This window comes from Eucalyptus grandis, chromosome 11 (genome assembly GCF_016545825.1).
Source record: "Eucalyptus grandis isolate ANBG69807.140 chromosome 11, ASM1654582v1, whole genome shotgun sequence".
Classification (NCBI taxonomy): domain Eukaryota; kingdom Viridiplantae; phylum Streptophyta; class Magnoliopsida; order Myrtales; family Myrtaceae; genus Eucalyptus; species Eucalyptus grandis.
The window spans coordinates 33,614,170-33,639,297 of record NC_052622.1 but is presented as its reverse complement, the minus strand read 5'-3'; the positions used below and the strand labels follow the sequence as shown (position 1 = coordinate 33,639,297).

General features: G+C 40.9%; 4 protein-coding genes across 4 annotated transcripts; 1 reads left to right on the top strand and 3 right to left on the bottom strand.

Moving 5' to 3' along the window:
- Positions 1-4,196: 4,196 nt before the first annotated feature.
- Positions 4,197-6,775, bottom strand: LOC104426169 (60S ribosomal protein L17-2). The gene is made up of 7 exons (XM_010039126.3): positions 6,652-6,775; positions 6,508-6,544; positions 6,153-6,193; positions 5,064-5,294; positions 4,876-4,978; positions 4,732-4,799; positions 4,197-4,539 (listed from the first exon to the last, which is right to left on the bottom strand). Exons 1-7 carry the CDS (start codon positions 6,652-6,654, stop codon positions 4,477-4,479), a joined length of 546 nt encoding a protein of 181 aa, XP_010037428.1. The 5' UTR covers positions 6,655-6,775; the 3' UTR covers positions 4,197-4,476.
- A 1,197-nt stretch (positions 6,776-7,972) lies between these two features.
- Positions 7,973-11,622, top strand: LOC104426168 (SNF1-related protein kinase regulatory subunit gamma-1). Its single transcript, XM_010039125.3, has 6 exons — positions 7,973-8,230; positions 8,898-9,070; positions 9,655-9,825; positions 9,949-10,224; positions 10,779-10,942; positions 11,057-11,622. The coding sequence occupies exons 1-6, from the start codon at positions 8,047-8,049 to the stop codon at positions 11,352-11,354; spliced, it is 1,266 nt and encodes a 421-aa protein (XP_010037427.2). The 5' UTR covers positions 7,973-8,046; the 3' UTR covers positions 11,355-11,622.
- Positions 11,623-15,785: 4,163 nt separating this feature from the next.
- Positions 15,786-18,277, bottom strand: LOC104427799 (exocyst complex component EXO70B1). The gene has a single exon (XM_010040833.3). The coding sequence runs from the start codon at positions 18,104-18,106 to the stop codon at positions 16,079-16,081; it is 2,028 nt and encodes a 675-aa protein (XP_010039135.3). The 5' UTR covers positions 18,107-18,277; the 3' UTR covers positions 15,786-16,078.
- A 3,774-nt stretch (positions 18,278-22,051) lies between these two features.
- LOC104426167 lies at positions 22,052-24,483 on the bottom strand. The gene is made up of 6 exons (XM_010039124.3): positions 24,259-24,483; positions 23,913-24,083; positions 23,739-23,828; positions 23,510-23,629; positions 23,353-23,422; positions 22,052-22,502 (listed from the first exon to the last, which is right to left on the bottom strand). The coding sequence occupies exons 1-5, from the start codon at positions 24,433-24,435 to the stop codon at positions 23,378-23,380; spliced, it is 603 nt and encodes a 200-aa protein (XP_010037426.1). The 5' UTR covers positions 24,436-24,483; the 3' UTR covers positions 22,052-22,502; positions 23,353-23,377.
- Positions 24,484-25,128: the final 645 nt, after the last annotated feature.

Here is a 25,128-nt window from a genome sequence, read left to right as displayed (position 1 = left end):
GAAACTCTCGTCTCATCGAAAGCGTAGGTTCGACAAATCCGGGGTTCGGATTCGGGTTCCGGTTCGGGGGCTCGTGGTCTCGCGCTTTCGCACGTTAGCAAGCTTCCGTTCGATTCCGACACCCGGGATGCGCCCCGATTTTGTGCATGGGAGGCGTTATGGGCCTTTTCTCGGCTTTTCCTGTTGTTACGCATCTCTCTCTCTCTCTAAAATTCATGCTTTTCTTTTTCCTCTTCAAAAATTAATTATTACCATGCGCGGACTGCAGTATAGATTATTTCTTGACATCGCACGATCACCAGTTTATTGTAATATTTAAATAATAAATCATGTTTTCACATAATAATTTAAACATTTAGAATATGCGGCAGTATTCATACAAATTTTCACATAATATCAAAACTAGAAGTTCTGAATTTGAATCTTTTGAGATCTTATTTGTTTTACTAATTAAATTTTCATATTTAATACTAAGTAAAAGACCAGACTAAGCGTGAGGAGAAAAATATTTAAAATTGTGGAATAGTTAGTAGTGGTATTATAAATTATCACAGCTAGATTACATAATTTAAAGCGAGTCTTTGCATAAAAAAAAGGACATTTATACGATGAATATAACGCTAATTTTATGGTTAGTATGATTGCCATATAAAAATGCTTTTACAATGGAGAAGCGACATGAGGACGCGAGAAGTTTTATGCACGTACTGACCTAACCCGAATAATTAAGCCAGGCAGCAAGTTTTTGCGTTGAGAAGACAGACGTTTTCGCTTTGTTTGACATGTCGCTTGTGTCTTTGTGGCTGTCTACGTGGATGGAGTGTGGGTGTCGGGTCCTGTGGCGCGACGTGCGTTCACACTGGGGGAGGCAAGTTAAGAGCATAGATCAACTTTGAATCATTGCATGGCATCCATTAATTTTAGACTCCTGGAGATGATTAAAAGTGACAAAATTAGGGTGGGTGATAGAACGAATAGTCATGGAGACAGAATTTCCAGACAAGAAAGCAATTCATTGGGATAAAAGCACGTTATAAGGCCAGCGTTCATTCAAGACTATGTAGGTGTCATAATTTTTAAAAAATTCACTCAAAATGATATAATCAATCAATCATTTAAGTGTTGAAACTTTTTTGAAATTGTTCACTCAAGTGCCGAAAACCTAATCCGGTATAGTGCTTGCAGTAACCATTTTTTAAAAATTGTTGCACTCAAACGAGATTTGTTCATAACTTGATATCTGGATGATTGAAAAAAAAAAAAAAGTCATGACACTTGTCATGTCATTTTTTGGCAAATCTTTTGAACCGACATGGAGCTCCTAAGGTCAACGGATGAGGCTGAAAAACAAGAAGAGATTGTGCGTCGGGTGCAGTAGTACCTCGGAATATGGGTTGGTAAATCCAAGATCGAAGGCGATTCTTCCATGCGAAGGATGGAGAGTTCAAAGCTTTTCTTCCTTTTTTTTGTCGTAGAGTTCAGAGCTTGTTGACATGCTGGGAGAGGCCCGTGAATCGGAATATTCAAGGATTGAACAAGCGACCTAGTGGAATATTCAAGGAACTCGATCCTTCTGCCTTCCTTCCCTTAGTGGGCTCAGAAGGATTGATTCTTTACCATAAAAAAAGAGATAGAGTGATCTCCTGCACACTGTTTGGAGATAATATTTGACAGGATAATTGTCTAATCAGTCTCAGATTTATTGATTCAACCTTAAACTTTTCAATTTAGTCTTAAAACTTTGTGTTCAATTATAATATAGTCATTTCGGTCAATTTTTGCTTGAAATTATTAATAAAATGGTGTGTCATATAGAACGGCCAACAATGGCTATACTACTACGTTAACGATTTCCAACAAAAATTAATCAAAATGACTGCATTAGAATTGAGTGCAAAGTCTTATGATTAAATTAACTAAATTAAAAATTTTAAGACTAAATGAATAATTTTTCAATCAATATTATCCCCAAACATAGTATGAGAGATCTTATTTTTTTTAAGCTAAAGGTTGGTCCACTGAGATGGTAAGTGATAATTGGATCATAACGCCGGCAACTTTTTACGAAAATTGACTGCAATGACTATATTGAATTTTTGTGTAAAGGTTTAGGATTAATTAGGTCAAATTAAAAAGTATAGAACTAAATTGGATAATTTTGCCTAACCTAATGTAGAATGAAAAATGAAGTTCCTATATTTAAAAGAGCGGGATGAAATTGAATTAGAAGGGGTGAGATTCATAGCGCAAGTAGGATAATTGTTTAAAATGTTTTAAACCTATTATATGACACCCAATTCAATTATACCAATTTAGTCATGAATATATGAATGGTTTGTCAATATAATCATTTCAAGCAATTTTGGCCAAAAATCATCAAATGACTATATTGACAAATTATTAAAATGTTTAAGACAAAATTAACAAATTGTCAAAAATTTTAGAATTAAATTAATATAATTAAAAAGTTTAGAATCGAATCAGTCGTTGTTCTATAGATTTATGACTGAATTTACACAACTAAAAGATTTAGAGCTAAATTGACTGCCATATAATAAGTACATGACTTTTTGTATAATTTTCCCTAGTGAAAGCAATTCCAATGTCACATAATCAATGTTCCGCATCGCTCAGCATTAGTCATTCGCACCATACTTCACTGTATAGTAAATGGGCCAGATCGATCCCGCTCAAATGGTCGTCCGGATGGTGGAATAACCTAGGTTGGACCAATAATTTGTCCAACCCAAGTGATAACATCACCCCGGGTGTTGTTGTTTCCGTAATCGACCTTTAATATTCGCGTGCAAAAGCCGGTCGAGGCAAAGCTGCTTCCCCCGGAAGTAATTGTAAGTACTTGCTACGTAAGGCACTTGTCAAATTCTAACGCCGTTTTTTGTGTACTTATTTTAAAGAGGAAAAGGAGGCGATTTTACTGTCTCTGTGCTTTGGAACTTCAGTCAATAACTGAGCAGGAAAATGGCTCAAAAGCGGGGGGGGATCTTGAAGTAAAGACATTATGAGGGCTTTTGGTCATGTGGTTCAAGGTGTCAAACATGCACGAACGTTGAACAACACGTCTCCGGTGTCCGATGATGGCTAACGACCAGTCTTTTGACTAATTATGCTGGGCAACTGCAACGTTTGGCCTTTCTAGATTTGTAGGAGGACGGTTGGGGGGCGACTTGATAGGAGGATGTCTAATGACTTCCCCGGGAGTTTGCCTTCTCTGGCCAGAAAAGTCAGAGCATTCGGGGTTCAATTAGCATTTGTCTTCTCTGGGAAGAATTCAGGGTCCAATTATTGAACTAATAAACATTACCAGTGGGGCCGTCAAATGGACAGGTCAAAAAGTCAAATTTGGATTGGATTGGATTTAATCAGATCCAAATTGACCAATTTCGCCAGTTTTGACTACAAATTAAATGATCCATATTCAATTCATACCCAACCCCATCGATATTTAACCAAATTAAAAAAAACTCACATCCAAATTAAAGTGAGAGGACGGAATAAGTAAAAGCGAGATGGAATGTGGGCGAAATAAAGTGGAGAACGTAATAACAATTGATTGGATTTAAGTAAACTGCGAACCTATTTAACTCATATTATTTTAGATTTTATATAATTAACTCATAAAACTATTCGGCCCATAAAAAGTGGGTTAAAAAAATGAGTTTATAACTCATTTCGACACGTCTAGACATTAGACACCATCTGACTCTTGTTGCAAATCTTGATTCCTATTTGGAACAAATCATACCTGAATCCATCTTGATCAGATTTTAGGATGGTATCGTGTCCTGACTCTAGTTGTCTGTCTAATACCTTTACATTTCATACATCACGTGATGACCCATAAGATCTTAGATGATTAATTTGTTTGAAAAGAGTTTTGACATGATTCTCTTTCCACGACAGATATTCGGACAAGATTCTACCAAAGAAGCACCTCCGAGACATTATTGCTCGGATGAATCAATTGCTCTAACTAACAAAAGTAGACTCGTTGTACAGAAGCACTTGGATTGATTCGCACTTGTGTCCAAAAAAGAATATCTCAGCCAATTGAATTTTGCCAAATCTACGGCTAAACAACCGGCACCAATCTTCGTGCATGCAGTGTCTAAGATTGGCACGCATCTTCTAAAGCAGCTAAGCAAGTGAAAACCCCCAATTCCAATTGCAAGGAGCAATTTGCAAAAAGAACGAAGAGGCACAAACTTCGAATGCTTTTGCATAAGAAGCACTCATCCAAATGCAACTGAAAATCAAATTTCAACTTACGAGAAAACCAAAAAATTCCTCAGTTGATCAATGACCTGAGTTTGCTGGAAGATGCCGGCCAGGATGCCAAGAAACAAAACTAAAATAGTAAATACTCCAAATCGCACATTCTCACTCAACAAAGAGAGAACAAAATCCCGAGGATGAAATTTGGCTAATCAAATCTGAACCACCCTAATGCACCAACTTTCAAGAAGAAGCCCCACTACGCAGAGCGCTCTTTGATTTCCTAGGAGCAAGCTGGGTCTCAGGCTACAAAATCAACAAAGATTAGATCAGTTGATGTATTGATTTAGAGACAAACAACTCAACCAACTTCAACAGGCTGTCATCTTAAGTAAATTCAGCCAAAAAGCAAGATAATCCTATAAGACTAAGGGAGACATGAAAAGGCATCAAAGTATCTTCTACTTCTACCTTACATGAACACTTTAAGGGAATTACCTCTTTCATGACAGGTTCTTCCTTTTCAGACAAAATCAGCTCAATGTGGCATGGAGATGACATATAAGCTGCCAACAGCAATACCCATGAATCAAGAGAAATTTTACCAAAGGTAAAACCAAACTCAACCAGGTCAAGACTTACGATTAATTCTCCCATGAGCTCGGTATGTCCGACGCCTTTGCTTTTGAGCTTGATTAACCTGTATGTGAGATACGTATAGAGTATCCACATCCAAACCTTTCACCTGGAAACTCGCAACATAACAGCCTGTCATCAGTGACAAGTACAGAAGTTCAATCTCTTACACATTCTAGTAAGATAAAGCGTACTTCGGCGTTACTCTCAGCGTTCTTGAGCAAATCCAAAATGAACTTCGCAGATTTGACAGGCCAGCGCCCCTGGCCATTAGAATGACGGTTTTTGGCCTGTGCAGTCCGTCCAACACCCCTGCAGAAGCGCCGGAACGGAATGGCTTGCTTGTGAGCCAAAACATCCTCCAAATAACTTTTAGCCTTTGTCAAGGGCAATTTCCTAATAGCATGGGCCGTCTCTCGAGTATTCTAACAGAAAGCAATTAAAGTGGAGCAACTGTCAAATAGAAGATACAATGAACAACCCTGAGATAGAGATAAATTGACAAGACAGCAGTGAACAGCAATTGAGCACCCAAAAATGACAACAGGGCATTTGCTCCAAAAAAGGGAAAAATAAAATAAAATCTCCATTTGAACTAAGAGAAATCTGCTATGACCAAAAAAGAAAAAAAAAAAAGAACCAAGAGAAATCCGCCACTATTTATTTTTGCTGAGGATTTCCTGAAAACATTGAATGTTTATCTTTCTAATCTCTAGCTTTTACGTCATACATCTCTTTACTACTATCACTTGATGTTACCTGGAACTATCCAAAACAAAATGCTCTCCACAAGATTCACCTTCATCATTTCATTTCAATTGAAAAAGGAAACACAAAATGCATTCTGTTGCTGTACAGTCACAGCTTTTGTTTCTAGAAAATACAAAACAGGGGAGTCTATGTCTAACATAACAAATTTTATAACCAAGTAGATTGACATTGGTTTTCCTCGCATCATGGTTGAGAATTTTGTGAAACAAACCCTGGGATCAAGTGGGATGCAGGAGTCTATCAGAGACAACTATGAGTCAACATGGAAATCTTGCAATTCTGGCAGAGCTTTCATGGTTTAGAAAGTGCCTACTGATGTTCAATATATTCAGATAATCATGCGCTAAAAATGAAAACCTACAGCAGATAAATTAGATTTTCTGCACATTGATTAAATGGACTCTGGCAGTGCAATCAACATGGCACATCTCATTAATCAAGATAATGATAGAAGCAAGACATCGCTGTTGCCTAACCATCACACGCTGAAATTTTACGACGACCTTCCGTACCTTGAAATGGACCCGGAGATCGGAGCCCCTTGCCTTGCAAGCTGCAGACAACCACATACATAAGATCAAGAAAAAGTTCGACACTTTAACCCGAATTGAGCGACCCGTCTATTCAAAGTACCAATTCAACCTGACTCTAGTCACTAGTAGGTCTACCCACACAGTTATCTGCAATCACAGTCATTCACTAAAGCCATTCCCGCCACAAATCGAAGAGGAAGCACGACACTGATTCCTTAAACAACCATTGCTGCAGGATCACGCCCAACGCGAGGAAAAGACGAATTTCCTTGTCGTCGACTACCATAGCAAGCGAATCACGGAAAACAACACGGAAGCCAAGCCATGTACTTACACTTGGTGGGGTTGTCCGGCTCTTTCGAGTACTTCACCTGAAATAGAGAATCGATCATCACAACACCGACGATAAGAATCCTCGTTCGATCACACATGCGAAAGCGTCGGAAGCTGAATTTGTCTGATTTCGACTCGGACTCACCATTGTTGCCCGATGCTCTGTACTCGATCCTCCGCTCCGGGGGCCTGCTGAGGAAGTCCGAGCTAGGGTTTTTGCGATTATAAGAGATCCTGGCGCTGTTGAAAATCAAAATTCGGATGATCACGGGTCGGGTCTCCGAATTCGGGCCTGGTCCTGTGGGCTTTCGCGTGGGCTCCTGGGTCAGACCAGGCTCCAGAATCGAACAAAATTCACTATCCTAAATATATAAAAGAAATTCAATTTTTTTTATTGTTGGTCGTATTTTTCAGGAAAAATAACAAAAATGATAATTAAAATCCTATCCAATTTGTAATTTCATTCCTAAACTTTTAATTTTTTCGATATAGCTATTTAACTATCGATAAGTACTTAATCTAGTCTTTATACTATATGAAAATTTTCAAAAATCATCATTTTAACAAAATCTACTTGAGAATTTCAATTCATGAAGTTTGGTTACCAGCCAAAATTTTACATGTGAATCATCAATCGAAAATATTAATCTCAAATAAATTTATATAATCCACGTCATTAAACAACGCTAGACATGCTAATGATCTAACTTAAATGGAAAATTTCTAAAGTGTAATTGGATTAAAAAAAGTATGCATTGACTCATTATTTTTAAATATATAACTTGACATAATGATTCACGTTGTAAAATAACATATGATTTGTCATTTGAGTAAAATGAAAGGCTAATACTTTAATGATAATTCGGTAATCACATTCAATAAATCAAAAGCCAATGAATGACGATACATGTCGGGTCAAAAAGTTCAGTGACTAATCCTTCGTCATTCTTCCTAATTTCTATTCCCACCTCGATTAGGTGCGATCCGACAAAGGCACTGTCGTAAGCCTTCAATTTTAATAAGGTCTCTGCACTTTAATAAAGTGCAGAACCATCATCGACGATTGGTCGATGACACGTGTTCGCTCCGAACCACGTCATCAAACCCGATCCTAGTCAGCCGCCCTTCGTCGACATCCTCCGGGCCGAGCGCGACGATCGCTCTCCGCCCCCAGCACACAGAGTCAGCAACAGCCCACTCCGTGGCCCACAGTTAAAACCGGATAAGCGTCCCGAAGGACCCGCCCCACTCGCTTTGGCACTTCATTATTCTTTGACCCGCACGTCCGCCGCCGTCAGATCCCCCCACGTGTCCCCACCGCGCCAACCCCCGCTCGGCATCGACGGCCGAGCGGCCTCCCACGCTCTCCCCCCCCGTGCGAGCGCGACGCACGGGATCCCGCCTCGTTTTGGTCGTTATCTTCTTCCTTTGAGGCCACGATATATATGTCACTGTCAATCATTGCATTCGTTCGTAGCAAGTGAAGTTCTAGTGAGAGAAAGAAGAGAGAGAGAGAGAGAGAGCTTTGAGTTGGTTGACAATGGCGACGATGCAGGAGATTCGGACGGTGCAGGAGAGCCCGCGGAGCCCGGAGGCGCGGCTCGGGATGAAGGTGGAGGACCTGTGGGACGTGCAGGAGGCGCAGCTCACCCCGACGGAGAAGCTCAACGCCTGCTTCGAGAGCGTCCCCGTCTCCGCTTTCCCTCCCGCTCCGTCTTCCCAAGGTACGCCCGATCGCCTCGTCTTCTCCGGTCGATCGGTCGCGCGGCGACGATCGGGACTCGATTCCGCCGAGGAGTTGGCGGCGGCGGCGGCGGCGGCGGCGGCGGACGGATTGTTTCGAATGCGCGTGGCTTAATCTAGCGTGTCTTCGTTCGGGAGCCTAGCTTCTGGATGATTCCTGAATTTTGGTTGTGCGTGCGGTCTTGTTTGCCGATGCTGTAGACGAGGGGTTGAGGATTGTTAGTGGCTAATCTAGTGGACGCGTGCTTAAGAGATTAGGACGATGCCGGTGCTGCTCAGGTGTTGGATCATTAGCGTTTTTCCGGGTATCTAATTTTCTAGAAATGAATTGAAGGGGAACGGAGAGGAACTTTGAGCGTTGTATCTCGACCGGACTGTAGATGGAAGAGGTCAGGTTCCTATGATTGAATTTAGAAAATGTTGTTGATCACTGCTGGCAAGAAAGCGGTGCCTATCGATAAATGCGTGCAATTTTCACATAAAGTAATTCGACGTTTCAACAGTGATCTGCCACGTATATACTCATGTACTGTCGCTTGTGTATTTCGTTTCTTTCATATATGGCATACTCAGAGCAAGATGTCTTTCTATCATGGTTCATTGGCTGAAGCCGTGAACTCTAAAAGATGTTTGTGCCCTTGTGTGCAGTAATTGAGATAAGATCAGATGCCAGTCTTGCTGAAGCAGTTAAAATATTGTCCCAGCACAAAATCCTTAGCGCTGCTGTGGTGAATGTTGATGCACCTGAAGATGCCAGCTGGATTGATAGATATCTTGGCATTGTTGAATTTGCAGGAATTGTCGTTTGGATTCTACATCAGGTGAGCTGGCCTAAAACAATTAACTGCTCAAATAGGAAATGGGCTGAATTTCTTACCTAGGTCTATTAGCTAACAGTTGCCTCACAAAGAGACTTGTTGAAACCTGTGCTCGCTTCTTTACTTCAAACTACTGGAATTGCTGTCTTTTAACAAAACAAAATTTAGCCAGTGTTTTAATCTCGCAGAGGATTTATGCTATTAGTTGCGATTTATCTAGATTCAAGAGAGCGAGGAGAGAATGAAGAAAGTTCTAAAATTTAAGAAAATGAGGAGAGATTAAATTTGACGTGCTTTCTTAGTGGTTTTAGGCACGTGCTCCTTTCAACTTATTACTATGATGGCCACAAGCACTGTCTCGCTCTTCTTCTGCCGTGGATTGACTCCTTTTGTGAAATCAAATAGCTGAACTAGGAATGGCTGATATTAGGAGAAACCTATCAGTGTAAATTGGGAAATCGACAAGAGTACTCTCAATTTACCTCACTCTGTAATTGCAGATGTAGATGTAACCGACCTAATTAAGCGCGTTCTGCTTTCTGAATGGAGGGACCTCTAACTGAGTTATCTAATTCTTCATATTGCAGTCAGAACCTCCATCTCCCAGGAGTCCCAGATCAGGAGCTTCTTTTGCTTTAGCAGCTAATGGAGTAACTTCTGCTTCAGGGCTTGGAAACTTAGGTCCTGAACCTGCTGCTGAAACTTCTGGAAGCTTTTTTGAGGATCTCACAACCTCTGAATTATATAACAATACCAAGGTTGTATGTCTACATCAATAGCTAAATCTTATGTTAGATATTTAGTTTTTTTTTTTTCCTCTTTTTCTTTGTAATGTTGCATACCTGAATAAGTTCTCATTCCAGTAAATTCTGTCTATACAGGTGCACGATATTTTAGGGTCATTTCGCTGGGCCCCTTTTCTTGCTCTGCAGAAGTCGGATACCTTTTTGACTATGCTCTTGTTGCTATCGAAGTACAAAATGAAGAGTATTCCTGTGGTTGACTTGGGTGAGGGAAAGATTGATAATGTCATTACTCAGGCTGCCGTAATTCACATGTTAGCTGAATGCACTGGCCTTCATTGGTTCGAAAGCTGGGGAACTAAAAGCCTATCTGAACTTGGGCTCCCCCTCGTAACTCCTGATCAATTAGTCAAGGTGCGGCCCATTTTAGAAGCTTCCTCCTCTTAAATATTATTCTCATGTCTCGTTACCATTGAATGTCTCATTCATCCCAGAAAGAGTTAAAGGCACCACAAGTAGGATCTGATGGACAAAGTGCTCTTTTCAGAATTTGAGAATTTTTAAATGTTTGAATACACTTGTTCGTGAGAGAAATCGTCCTCCATGGTAAAATGATACTAGATCATGTTACTATTGGGTCTTTTTATGCGCATTCCATCATTTTAAGCTTTGCAGGAGAGCACTTTGCCACAGGTTGTTTGCAATCATTATGTCTGTCTAGGTGCTCTCTGGGTATATGAATCTTGTGTGCATTTCTCAACATTGCAATCAATATCTTTTTGATGCATGTTGGACACTAGAATAAGCAACCATAGCGGAGAATAATGTGGAATATTGTTGAAGATTTGGTACCCCAGGCCCAGTCGTTTGGCTTTCTCCATCAGTTTCTAGTCCAAGGCTTCAAAACAAAATTGCAATAGCCAAGCAGTCTTTCATCTGATAAGTACTGATTCCTCTCACTGCTCCAGGTGTATGAGCATGAACCAGTGATGCAGGCATTTAAGCTAATGAGGAAAAGAAGAGTTGGCGGTATTCCTGTTGTTGACGACAGTGGTAAAAAGGCAGTGGGCAATATAAGCATCCGAGATATCCAATTCCTTCTGACTTCACCAAAGATCTACCATGACTACAGGTTGGTAACAGTTTTGTTCATCTTTAACATGTTTCCTAATGGCAGAGCCTTCTCGTTTTATATACAAGCCAAGTTTATCCATTCGCTTATCACTTGTTGTTACGATCTATTCAGATCAGTTACAGCAAAACACTTCCTAGCTGCTGCTAGAAACTATTTGGAGAAGCATCAAGAGGCCTCACCAATGTTGGGCAGCATGATAACGTGCAAAAGCAATCAGACTATCAAGGAGCTAATTTTGATGCTTGACTCCCACAAAATACAGAGGATATACGTCGTAGATGATGCTGGGAACCTACAAGGTGTTATCACTCTGAGAGATATCATTTCGAAACTAGTCCACGAGCCGCGTGGCTATTTCGGTGACTTCTTCGATGGAGTTCTACCTCTTCCTCAGAACAGCAGGGTCTGATGAGGGTTTCTCATTAACCTTAGTGACCGCCTCCTAGTTGACTGACGTCTTTTCTGTTCCTGTTGGATGCCACTTCACTTTGTTTTACGTGGTGGTCTTTTGGCTAATGAATAATCATTTTTGTAAATAGTCAGGCATAATCAGTTTTTCCTACTCGGGAAATGTGACTCTGTTCTCGTTCGTGGTGTTCGTGGTTTGCCGTGCGTGAGAACTGTGGGCGAACTTGCTCATATTGTCAAATAAATAGCTTTTCCATCTCTTCCCAAGACATGCTGGTTCTTTTCCATTACTGTTTGGCTTCAGCGATTAAGGGCTTGTTTGTTAAAATCTGTTAAAATCTAACAAAAAAAAAAAAAAAATCCGTTTATGTTCCCCAAAACAACTATTTTTGTTTTTTGTTTTGGAAAACGAAAAAAGAATAGAGATCTATTTGGTGAAACTTTTGTTTGCAGGAAGAATTTCTAGAATCTATTTTTCTCTATTTTCTTTTTTCTTCTCATTTCTTCTTCTTCCTTTTGATCGGCCTTGGCCATGGCCGAAGCCGGCAATCGGCCAGACGAGGGTTGGTGACCTTGTTGGTTCCTAGAGATGTTGAGCCTTGCCGTGGCTAGGTGAGGCTCAACCTCACCAAGCTAGGGCGAGGTCGACCTCACGCCGCCTAAGTGAGGCTCACTTGGCCACCGACGAGGCTCGGCCTTGCCCAAATGTGGCGAGGTTGAGGCTCGTCGTGGCTGGGGTAGCCAACGAGAAAAAAAAAAAGAAAAAAAAATGTAATAAAAGAATTTAAAAAATTAAAAGAAATAAAAAAAATCTAAGAATTTTACCAAACGTATTTCTATCCTAGAAATAAAAATCTAAGGAAGTTGCCTTTTGTTTAGAAATTGTTTCCAAAAATAAGATCGAAAAAATTATTTCTCATCAAAAATTATTTTTTTAAATAAAATGATTACCAAATGCACCCTAAATAGATAGCATGCACAAGAGTCAAGAGCCAAGGGACTTGTCTCATTGCCCTTGACGGCGGGCCTTGCAAACCATGTCCTAGTCTTATTGATCAAGGGGATGTATTTCCTGAATCCTTAAAATCAAATGTGACCAAAGAAGCTTGTTAAGGATGTGCATGACAAAATTTCTAAAACAAAAATTGGTTTCTAGCCAGATCTTAATTTCTGAAATAGAAATTGAGAAGTTAAAAATTTTAGCTTCTAATTTTTTCTTCAAATTTATTTCTGAAATAGAAATATGTTCTAGAAATAAAAAAATCAAATTGCGTTACCAAACAGATTTTTATTTCAAACTTGTTCCGGAGAACAGAGAAATAGAAAAGCTGTTCCGGAGAACAGAGAAATAGAGAAGTAGAAATTTTATTATGCGCGCCCTAGGTAGCTCGAGATTATTATCTCGGACTAAAGCACCTAAAGCACCAGTTTCTGCAGCGGTACAGCACTTCGTTTGGTGTGGTTTTATTGCTCCAATGTGTTACGTATCTCACATATGACATATGCATTGAAAATCGAGGCCAACATCTCTTTTGATCAAGTTAAGGATTCTCTCTTAATGTGATCAACCTAAAAATCTGCGCCATCACAGTAATATAATGCAAGGAACCACCTAGCGTAGGGGACCCCGCCTATAGTACGCATGCCGAGCACAATTTAAATAAACTACTCTTACAACCTTAAGATTCAGATGGTGGTCCAACGGATCCCGTGCTTTGATTGCTTAAATCTTGTGATTTGATTGCATCAAGAAAGATGTCGATTTAATAAGTACCCATTCCAACGTCCACGGTACTTAAACCCGTGCTGACATCAAGAAATATCTTAATTGATCGCTCGCAGAGCGTGCACTGAGAGAGAGGGAGAGGGAGTCGGAGGCCAATTCGCTCACAAGCTAATAAGACCAAGGATAATCTACATTCATTGGATTTGCATCGCCCAAAATAAAAATAACCACCTGCTCGACACAACACGAACCTTTTCAAGTAAATCCAACAAATAATAAGCAAATCAAGGCCCGTCAAAAAGAAATTCACCAGCCATGTAAGCCACGTTATAAAATGACTAAATCCACCAGCTATCTCTTCATTTAACTGAGAACAAGATACCGCTGAGAGATTTTAACCAAGCATATTGTTTACCTTCCCCAACAAAAAGCAACAACTCAGGCGCCTGTGACAATAATCGAGAGGCAGGAAATTGCAGAAGAGTGTATCTTTAATGGATAATCACCCATGTCCAGTGAGCAACCCCCAAAACAAGATCAGAATCAGATGGCAACTTAATTGCAAAACTGATGGATCTTTTTATAAATTAGCAGCACAGTAAAACAGTTGACTTTTGCAGAATTTCTTCACCAACCAATAATGAAGAAAAGAAAGACAAGGAATATGATCTTCATGTAAGCAAATCTAGAAATAATCTTTAGCAAGGATTAATGTATTATCTCATACAAGAAAAACCAAACATTAACCATTATCCGGGAGTCTGGGACTCTTGTGGTAATGCCACTGCCATCGTAAGCAGCAGGAGTTTAAGCTAAAGAAACTCCCCACTATTGCTTAATCAGTTCAATTATGATATTCTCAAATGATGAAGTACATTTCGTAACATCGATAAATTCCTGATTCCATAGATCTCCAAGGGCAGAGTAAAACTAGCAACATGCAAATCAGAGAGTTTCAACTCTACAGCACATCCTTAACCATTAACAGCAGCATTATCAGTGACTATGCCTCAATTAAAGATACATAATACTTGCATGTGAAAATGTGCAAGGACTCCTCTTAAACATGAAATTCCAAGTTACCGGCAGCATTAGACAACACAGTAATGCTGATTTCATATTCATCAAGACACCAAACAGACACCAAAAGAAACCTCTTCACACATCAGCCTTGCCTTTTTTTCCTTTGCTCTAACAGAATATGAAGTTCGACAAAGTTTGTGAAATATGTAAGAATCCAATCTAGGATTTTTTGAATATAGTATGAACACCACCTACTTCTGATGACATCGGAAAAATCAGACATTATCCCATAATTTCCACTTAACCTAAATCAAATGCATATTTTGGAATTTAAAAGAAAAAAATTGAACAATATGAAGGCATTTAGTTTTCTATTTACAAACTTCCTAAATAGTTTTACCGGGCAAAAGACTAATGGAGAAATTCTTCTTTTCTAGGTTAGAGACGAGGAAATAGGTACAAGAAATAGGACATGCACCCTCCTTTCCAAATTAGTGGTTTTCAAGAGTAGATGCATGCACTGATCACTGAAACAAGTCAGCAAGCTCTTCACTTCCTCTTTACAACCAGCTATTTGACATGACAACCAAACGATTATTTACAGAGACAAAGATTGATCTCCAAACAGATCAAAGGTAAGTCGGAACAAGACATACAGAGAGGAAAATTGACGATCAAAAAAGATATAAGTGGCCACTATTTCAACTTGGATGGAAAAGCATTTGACCATTATGCACCATTACTAAGGACCATGACAACAATATGACATCACTCACAGGGAAAAAGCAACTCCGTAACCAATTTGAGAAAGTCCAACTTCAGCTAGCAGTGTCATGCTCTTAATTATCGTTCAGTTTCTCAACATCTGAACTTGATGGCCTTGACATACCCAATATGTCCAGCAATACATTCAGCTCCAAGCTGATCTTTTCCTTACTGAATCAAGCCCAGTCTTTTACTCCTATTAGTTAAAGGGACTTTCTAAGTTCCAACTACCAAATTTTATCTGGTCTATAGATGAAGTAACATGAACACGTCGATGCTAATGCAGAGTAATAGAATCTCAAGTGATCTCGATGAGCTTGTCATAAGGATTGCAGGATCTTCAGATGCAACTGCTCCTATCAGAATAAGGACATGGATCAATGATCTTTGCTATTAATGTTGTCCATTAAATTCTGAGATCAAATTATCCTTGATCCTTCAGCCCCCAAGTAGGGTCCATTCTTAACACCTTTGTGCAAAATTTATTTCCAATAGCTCTGCAAAAGTTACAAATTCAACAACACTGCCCCCGCCCCTCAAACAGAAATGCAATATCGACTCCCTGGATCTCAAGTACTCTACAACACATTTTGGCTCTTAACTATAATATGGGGTCACAAATACAGATGAAAGATGAGGAGGAAAAAAAATTCCATTTACCAGCAGAGATCACAAATATGATGAGGATTGATCACAGTACATGGATAGAGGATTCTATGGCAAAGCCAGTACCAAGGGAAAAGGAGCTTCCACATAGAGGTACTTAGCAAACCATCTCGCACAGAATAATTTTAACTTTCAATTGAATATACCATAAACAAGATATAGCAGAGAAACTTTAACATGAAATTATCAAGACCTCAACTCCTGTGAAATTAATATTATTGGAAACAGGGAAGGAGAGGCAGAACTGGAGCATCAGAAAAACCAAAAGGGCTAAACTGTCATCCAGCAAGAATTCCATGATATCTTGACTAGTTGAATGCTAAGTACGAATTCATATAATAATGTACACAAAAGGTGTCGAGCTATGTTCTATTATACATGTACATCAAGTAAAAGGGAAACATCTCAACCAAAAGCTGTTGTTTATAATGTTAAAACCAAAATTAAACATCCAATGCATCATGTTACAACAGACGGGTACCTTTCCACTTTAATCTTCTTTATAAGAGCAGCATTCTCACCTGTTACATGACTCCTGTATACTCCTAAGAACTTTTTCTTCTCAAATGATGCAGCACACCCGGCGATCCTTCAAACAAGTCCAGCAAGTAGTTCTCCAAATCTTCTGGCGTATACTTGATATACTTCCCAGCATTCCTCCCGCTCTCGAGCTGACTCCCAAACCGTCCCACAAAGGATCGATACGCCGGAATTACCTTCTCAGATATAGATATGCGGAGCTCTTCCCGGAGCTGAGGATCTGGGACCTTCCAAGCCGTCTGAATCCTGTAAATGTCCTCAAAGCATGCATTGAAGTTCTTAAACCTATCCTTCAATGCCACCTTAGAAGCATTATTTGAGCTGCCACCAATGCCCTCATCCTTCAAGAAAGATAGCGACTTGCTCCAAGAGGCCCTTAGATAACTTGTGGCATATTGGCGGATCAGCCCACGGCGCTTCCGAACCCAATGGTCACCCAAAAGATTCCCAAGCTCAGAATCCTTCACTTTCTGCACTACATACCAGATATTATTCATCAAGAATATGAACGGGATGGCAGCGTCCTCATAGAGTCTTGATTTCTCCTCAAGGTTCGACTCTAGAGTGGAAATCAGTGACTGGAAATGCCGCGTGACTGGAGACACGCTCTCAGTTTGCAGCTTGTCCCCATCAACTTTTTCCAAACCACGGAGATCGTCCTCATCGCCCTCCAAAAGAGAATCCAGAGTTTCAATATAAACCACGAGTAACTTAAGATAATTCATCACATATCGAGTTATGGGGTGAATCTCCCCATTTTGCATTGGTTTCCTCGAGGTTTCACCCTGCACTGCCTTCTCAAACTCCGAAAATGTGGCCCTTGCAGCCTCTCCTAGTCCAGATAATACACCTTTGGCCTCCGAACACACAAACTCATCAGTAACCATTGCCTGCAAATTTGGCAACACATCTGCAAGAGCATCATACATATCAAGAATCCTAAAGAGCTTCTCTGATGACCTGTTGCTGATCGAAACTGCCTCTCCAAAATTCAACAGTTGCATCATGGACCACTTTGCAGTCTCATTAAAGCAAATCTCTTTAATGGAATCAGAGCCATTAAAAACCTGATCACAAAGCCTCTTTTCGCCAGTTAACAAGACTCTTACGGCAATCTTCACAGCCTGTATCCACTTCTTCATCTTCTCATCCAAATCCTTCCACTCAACTTTCTGCACGTCCTCAATACTTAACTTCTCAACTCCTAAGATCACCAAACACTCATCCAAGACCTCTCGTCTCACGCTAGTATAAGCCTGACAGCACTCCTTCTCATACGTGGCCCTAATCATCCTATCAGCGATCTCCCTCAATTCCAACACGGCATCCGGATTGATCAAGTCCACAGACAAATCATCACCTATGCTCGCCCCCCGGTCGTGAAAACAACCGCTGCTATCATTATCAACCTCGCCGAAACTCTCGAATTCATCATCGATCACACCATCGTTCGAAACGAAGGAAAGCGAAACCCTACGGATGGATCCGTAGAGACGATCGGCATCCAGAGGCACCGTGTTGCGGATCAGCATGTGCCGAAACTCTTCCTCCAATCGCGACATGGCGATCTGGATCGCGGTATCGGCGCGGTCCACAAAGTCCTTGTCGTCCTCGACGGTCAAGTTCTCGCACAGCTGGAGAATCTCGTCGAGCGCGGACAGGTACTCGCCGGCCTCCTCCGGCGAGTCCTCCCAGGGGAGGGAGTTGGAATTGGAGTCATAGCGGAGGATCACCTTCTCCGCCGTGTCGAAGCGGTCCTCCAGGGCCGACGAGGAGTGGATCAAGTCCGTGATCTTGGAGAGTCGATTGTCGAAGCTGGAGAAGATGAGCAGCATGTCCTCGCGGACTTCCTTGGGAGTATTTAGGCTCTTCAGAATCTGCTGCGCGGTGGCCATCACGCGGTCCTCCGCTCCGCCTCCCCCTCCTCCCGCCCCGGCCCCACCCCCGCCGCCGCCGCCTCCCCCTCCCGCACCCCCGCCGCCGCCGCCGCCGCCGCCGCCGCCGATGCTGGACGTGGTCGTGGTCGTGGCCATGGCGTCGGTTTCAGCACGACTCCGGCGATCTCCGAGGCCGATCAACTGGTTTCTAGAGAGAGAAAGAGAGAGAGAGAGAGTTGAAATTCCAATGGCGATGACGCTGAGATGATAGTGTTACAGTGAATCTAGAGAGAGAGAGAGGGTTGTGGGGAGTGGCGGAGGGCGTGAAATTACCAAACTGTGCCCGGCCGGCCTTCTGCTAAAACCGCAGGACGCGAGAGAACATACACGACGCGAACTGGAGTAACGTGTATGGTAAGCGGTCTTTGTTTTCCATGTCAGTGCACCGCACGGAATACTTATTATTATAATTGACTTTTCGGATTATTTTAGCATTTAAATCCGCCTCGAATTAGTATATTAATTAATTAATTATCAAATCAATATCTATTATATTCGACATTCAATAGCACCATGATTTTCTCGTCCCGGGTTACAACGTACAAGTTGCAGCAGCTCTGACAATTTTGCATCGGGAGTGAATTTTATCTCAATTTGAACTGTCTCGCATTAACATGTGATCTTTTCCTTTTTATTTTCTAATAATCAAATTGGATAAATACACCGAAAGTACTAAAATTTCTAAAACCTACAAATATATCGATCGACTTCTAAAATTTGCCACTAGCCTGGGCCCCACGACAACAATTATTCCCCCTCTGGCCGCTTGGTTTCTCACCCCAAAATCATATTTAAAACAGAATGATGTCATTTTAATTATGTTATCGTCATATAAAATAATAAAAAATCACGTAAATATTTGTTATCAATCAAGTTTGATTAAGTTAATGAAATGATTTGATTACATCAATTTAACAAAATTTAAGATTTGATGGCACTTTTTGCTAATTTACGATTCAATTATACTTTTATAACAAGTTTTCGAACTTCCGTTACATTTAATCCCTCACTAAAATGGTAATCATATATTTTTCTTCAATGGCATAAAGAATATTTGGCACTGATTGACTTTCCATAAAGTGAGATAATCTTGTCAGTTTCACGAGCGCCGAACCACACATGCGTCCGTGCTAGTGAAATGATCTCTAGAAAATATACAAAAGGGATTAAGTGAAAAGAAAAAGTCACTAATTTGCATAGAATGTTCAGGGGGAAAATAATTAAAATCGAGCTAACAAAATCAACAGCAGCCATTTTTCCTCGGAAATTCCATCGGAGATTTAAATCCCAAATTAGCAATCGACTTTTGCCCACTTGTGCAGTAGCCTTTGATAAGGGCTACAGCTAAGACGCTGACATGTCGTAAGCTTTTTGCACAGCATGTGACCCAAAAACCAAAACCAGGAGAAAGCCCGATCGAAGCTTCCTCAACACTAATTATAACCGCGATGAGCTAAGTGCCATTCGCATTTTTTATTTTTTATTTTCATTTCAAAATATGTACATAGGATAAGGACTTGTTGAAATGACGAAATTACCCCTATCCGTACCTCCCGGTAACGCTTTAGAATAAAGCGAGAAACGAGAGCTGCGCCAGTGGAGAATCGACACGACAGGCACGACACCGTCAGAGGTTTTTTGGTCACGAGATGTTTTCCCGCAAAGTTTCTTGGAATACAATAAAACAGAAAACATGCTGCCACCGAATAAACAATAATCCGAGGAAAAAGGAGGAGGAGGAGAGAGACACCAAAAATTGCGGCGATGATTATGGGCCGATTACATCTCGTTCCCACCGTGGGGAAGGCGGAGAGCGCGTTCGAGCATCGCGTTTTGTTAAGATGATTTCAGGCCCACGCGGTCGGAATAAAACCGAAGAAGATCGACCCTGATGATCTCTAAATTATAACACAATATATAATAGCGAAAGTGAAATTAAGGAGGCTCGCAAATTGGTTTGAATGATTGATTTGATTTCATTGGAAAGTCGAGGGATTATATTAAATAAATTAAAAGTTCAATATCTAAAAAAAAAACATCAAAATAAGAATAAAAAAATTTGAATAAGGATGATAATGTATATTAGACCCAGGTGCGTCTATTTCGTGAAAATGAATTATTCAAAATACTTTCGTTTACGTCATTTATAAAAATAAATGAACGAAAAATATTTATCATCCACGAAAATATTTTTTACTGATTAATTATTTCAAATCATACGAGAGACTATTTTTGGGAAAATATCTTTTAAATTATTTGTTTTTCACAAAACAAACGGAGTGAGCAATATATTTTTTATTGGCTTTCTTGATATAAGTTGAATTGTCATAAACTTTCATAGGGATGAATTCTGTATTCCTCATTTAATTAATATATATATATATATATATATATATATAAGTTCCCCCGATCACGCCAGTGCCTAGGTGTGAACTAGATGCGAACTAGGTGTGAACCGGGCAGCAAAATTTTTCGTTATTAACGATGTTTGGGAGGCCCACATGGAGGACCTCCTTCTTTGACTGCGAAATTCTACGATCTCCTTTCGTTTGACCTGCTGAAATTTTCCCCATTTCCCAACAAAGACGAGGAATTTCTTTTCTTTTTACTCATATTTTGTCGCTTCTCAATGGGAAATGGCATGCCAATTCACAAAATAACTTCTCAAATACTCGACCCTCGTCTTCAAATTTCGTATTTGATCTTGACCCGTTCCTCCTCGCCCATAGTCTTTTTTCTTTTTTCTTTTCCTGGTCTAACCCATAAATAGTTTTATCTTGCCAAAATTGCCCAGATCCGTTGACCCTGTTCGGGGGCGAACGTGTCTATGCCTCGACTCGGTCATCTCACGAATTGTCAGCAAAAAGTACCACGAGAAATAGTCAGATTTAATGTAAAATTCTCGTTGCCACGTCTTGGTAAGATGAGAAATCAAAATCAATATCAGGTCATCCATCTCACCTAACTCTACGGACTCTAGATTCGTTGTTTCCGTTCCGTCTCTTCGGAAGGACTCCATAGTTTCTGATGTAACAACAGAGGACAACGCCAGACGGGTCGTTTTCCTTTCGTGGATTGACTCGTTCCACCGTCTTCCTCTCGTTAAAAAGAACGGAAAAATCTATCGGGAGGAATTTGGACGGCTCGACTCCCGGTAACAATTCCAATCCCAGCGAGTCGTTTGGCGACCGAGAAAGCGATGGAAAACTAAAAACTACCGATTTGACCGGCCACGTTCCAGTCCTCCCCAGTTTTAACTTGCACGATCAGCGCAAGCAAGGCGAAATCAGAACGAGCGCACGTTTGACTCTTTGGTAGCAGGCCGCAGTGACATATCTCAAGGTCATGACAGAAGCTATCGCTTTTCTTCTGTATGAATCAAACTGAACCTGCTTTGCATAAACAAATGGCATCTCATGTTCTCTAACAAACAACCATCGAAACCGCAATCTTGTTTTGCGGCTTGTAACAATGCTTGTTTCCAAGCTTAAGTGACCCGAAAGGAACAGGAGACAACATGACAATCGTCAGTCCTGAATATTATATACTCATCTAGCATCAAGCAACCTAAATGCTCTCTTTGAAGATAGAGAGCATGACCTTTCTTCATCAGATTAAAGTCGCCGAAAAGGCATTTCTTTCACCACCAATAGCCATGATCTGCAATTATCTAGCTCCTTACCTTGGACAAAATAAATCTGAAGCATGCTTCCGGGCAATATCAATCGATCATCACGACGCTTGCCAAGTTATGGGACACCGACGAGAGGAATTTTAAAAGATGGTATCCCATCAGGCGCTTGAAGAGATGACATCGCAAGGCTTGCATTTCATTGATTGTAAATAACAGTTCCCTGACCGAAACCGTATTCTCTCTTCTCAAGGACAATTGGCAGACGCTAAAAGAGCTTGTCTACGATTTAAGTTTAAGAAACCACCCAAAAAAGTAGTTCATTTTTCTTTTTTTATTTCATTTTTTTGGGCAAGAGTTCCTTGTTTAAACCACCCACGAAAGCATCGAAACCTGCAAGAGAGTGAGAATGAAGCAATACCCCACCAAAGTCTAAATGCCTATACAACAACCACTTGGCCGATCCATGAAGAAAGCACTGTCACTGACCAACTTGCAAGAAGAATTTTGACTGTTAGGAGAACTTATAATCTAGTTTCATTAACAAACGATGCAGCATAGATCACAAGACTACGCAATGGCCATCCTAACTCCCACTCTTTGCATTTCTAACGTTCTTCATCCACGAATCCAGCACAAAATCCTGCAGTTTGGTCCAGCAAGCACTAAGCAGCGGCAAAATCGCACAGGGAAGTGGCTCTGCAGTCCTGATCTTGGACATTTCTGATGATCACCATTAAAAAGTGGAGCAAATTCTCCTGTGGTGGGGTCCAGCAGATATCAAGCAACCGAACCAATTGAATCTTTAAAAGTATCCCCCAACAACTTATACATTCTCCTGTCACGCTCTCAATAATAAAGCTGCAAAAATTCAAAGATATTTAATGTAAGAAAAGACAGGGATGTTGCTGAAACATCATATGAACAAGCCAAACAATGTCCAGCTATTCTTTGCTTGTTCAGATCCCTTCCACAATGAGCTGGAAAAGGAAGTTCGCCGTTGATCTCAACAAATTCTGTATTCTTTACATGCTACTATCCGTCTAGAATGAGCTCCAAATGATAATTTACTTATATTCATCAGGGAAATGTCTCTAAGATCATCAGAAAGTGACTCATGAAAAGGTGCTTCATCTGAGGCTCTGTTTGTTAAACAGTGTGTTGAGGCCTCAGGGCAACTCAGAAATGCATATTCATGTTGGTTTTAGAATAGCAATTGCATTAATATAAAAACAGGATAGAGCAGAATCATAAAGGGCCTAAAGAAGAACCTCCGCAACAAAACCCTCTGATTGAATTGAGACATCGTTTTTGTCCTGGCTCTTAAGGCACTTCAACCAAAGTTGTTCAAGCATATATTAAAATTCAAGTAAGAATATGTGGAGAGGTGTGTCGGCACAGATTCGGAGAGGATAAATGTTGCCTTTGGATTGCCTCTCTAAGCCTCTATGATGAGGGATTCTCCACCCAAGGGTCTCTAAAATCCTTTCTATAGAATGCCTACATGCAAAAATGGAGTTCTCCAAAGCAGATTGCATATCCAAACTGTTCAATGCAAATGATGCATCAATGGTATTGGAGGGACAGCAATTCATGACAAAGCTAGCCTCCATAAAAGATGCTCCACGGAACACCACAATAACAAGCGACATCAAAATTTCTAGCTAAAGAGACAGAAATGGGAAGCAACCTACGTTGAACACACTCATACCTTCCTCAGGGAGGCATTTGCTGAACTACACAGGATTTTCCAGGGGTATTTGCCCATTCAATGGATCGTCCTGATGAAGTATAAAGAGACATTAATTAACCACAAAACACCGGTCAAAACAAAAATCAGAACTGTGGCTAAGAACTTTACCACTCACCGTTTCAGACAATTGCTCTGCTACAGAATGCATAGACCTCAGCATACTATCTAAAGTATCTCTATCCAGCTGGAACTTCACTTCTGAATCGTCATAGCGAAACTTCACATCATTTTGAAGCTGACGACGAAAACAACGAAGCAGATATGATCAATGCAGATACTGTCGGATGCATAAGTTCAAAGGCAAGACAAGCGCTCCCAGAAATATCACGTAATTTTGCGAATACCCGCAAATTAATAACAGCAACCGGCTCTGGAGTCTCAGTACTGGATGTGGACATATTCCATGTCATCGCTTTCAACCGAGGCAACGTCGCCTGAACAAACGAGAACGAATTAGGCAATGGGTTAGTCAAACAATGGCAGTTCCGATCAGCGTTCCTGCGGTTCGAATCCCTCACCTGATCCTTGAGCACGTCTTCTCGCCACTCTCTCTGAAACTTCTGCAGCAAAAGCGTCAGCAGTCTCTGCAATTCGGGCAGGACCTCGCTGGGGAAGAGCTTATGAATATCCTCCTTGCTGGTATTCTCGTAGACGCATTTCCGGATCAACATGCGCAGACACACCAGAAGCTGACAACCAGAAATGGGGGCAATGTCATAAAACTCGGCTCGACAATAATCACCAAACCAAGACACGAAAACACTCTTTGTCCCGATCAAACTCTGCTCGATAATAACAATAATCGCGCTACTTGTGTACTTCGGAGTAAGAGAAGGTTAGAGAGAGAAGGGGGGGAGCAAATACGGGGTCGAGCTCGGAGTCGTTCTGGAGCTGGAGCATGTCGCGGATGATGCCGCGACCGGCCGCGTCGAGACCGGTCGTGCGAGTTCGCCAGAGGGCTTGAAGGATGGATTCGACCGAATCCTTCGAGTTCGCCCTCATCAGTAATGGCAAGTGGTCCCAGAACGCATGGTTCTCCATGAAGCACGACCTGAGTTTCAGGCACGAGAAAGCTCTGTCGGGTGCCCTAAGTCTCAACGAACAAGAAGGATCGGCTTGCCCGGTCCAGCTTCAAACCTTTGGGCCGGTTCCGGAGACCGGTTCAACTGGCCATCGGTTTTGGTTCCAAACGGACGGTTCACCTCAGATCACGAGAAAGGCTTCGATTTTGAATAGCTTTCGGAATCTCTGGGTGATGATTCTGAGCGGTCCACTCGGCCCATAAATCACCTCGGCATTTTCTCAAAACCGGGTTCCTTATTTACGAATTGGAGACAGGCTCTCATAGCTCGAGCGTTTGTTTAAGCCGACCTCAAATACGAAGGATATTTGATTTGATTATGGTCGAAATTTATATCGAATAATTGAACGGTAGATTTATTAGATTTTTAGGAGAATTGCAGGCCGCAATTCACCTGCATGATGTCGGAATAGCTAGCAATCACCGTAAATAAAACAAATTGTTAGTTATATCATACTTTGTGTTTCAAGTGAAATTAAGCTTTTAATCATCGAGCTAAGCTAGAGCTTATAAACAAATTATCGAGCAAGTGCAAAAGCTTGCGAAAATTGAGCTGAATTGAACTCGAATCAATCAACCCGTCTCTTGTTGAATTGAGTTTGAGTAGAAAACCAACTTGACCTCGCCTCTTCTTAGAACACAGAGCAATATTT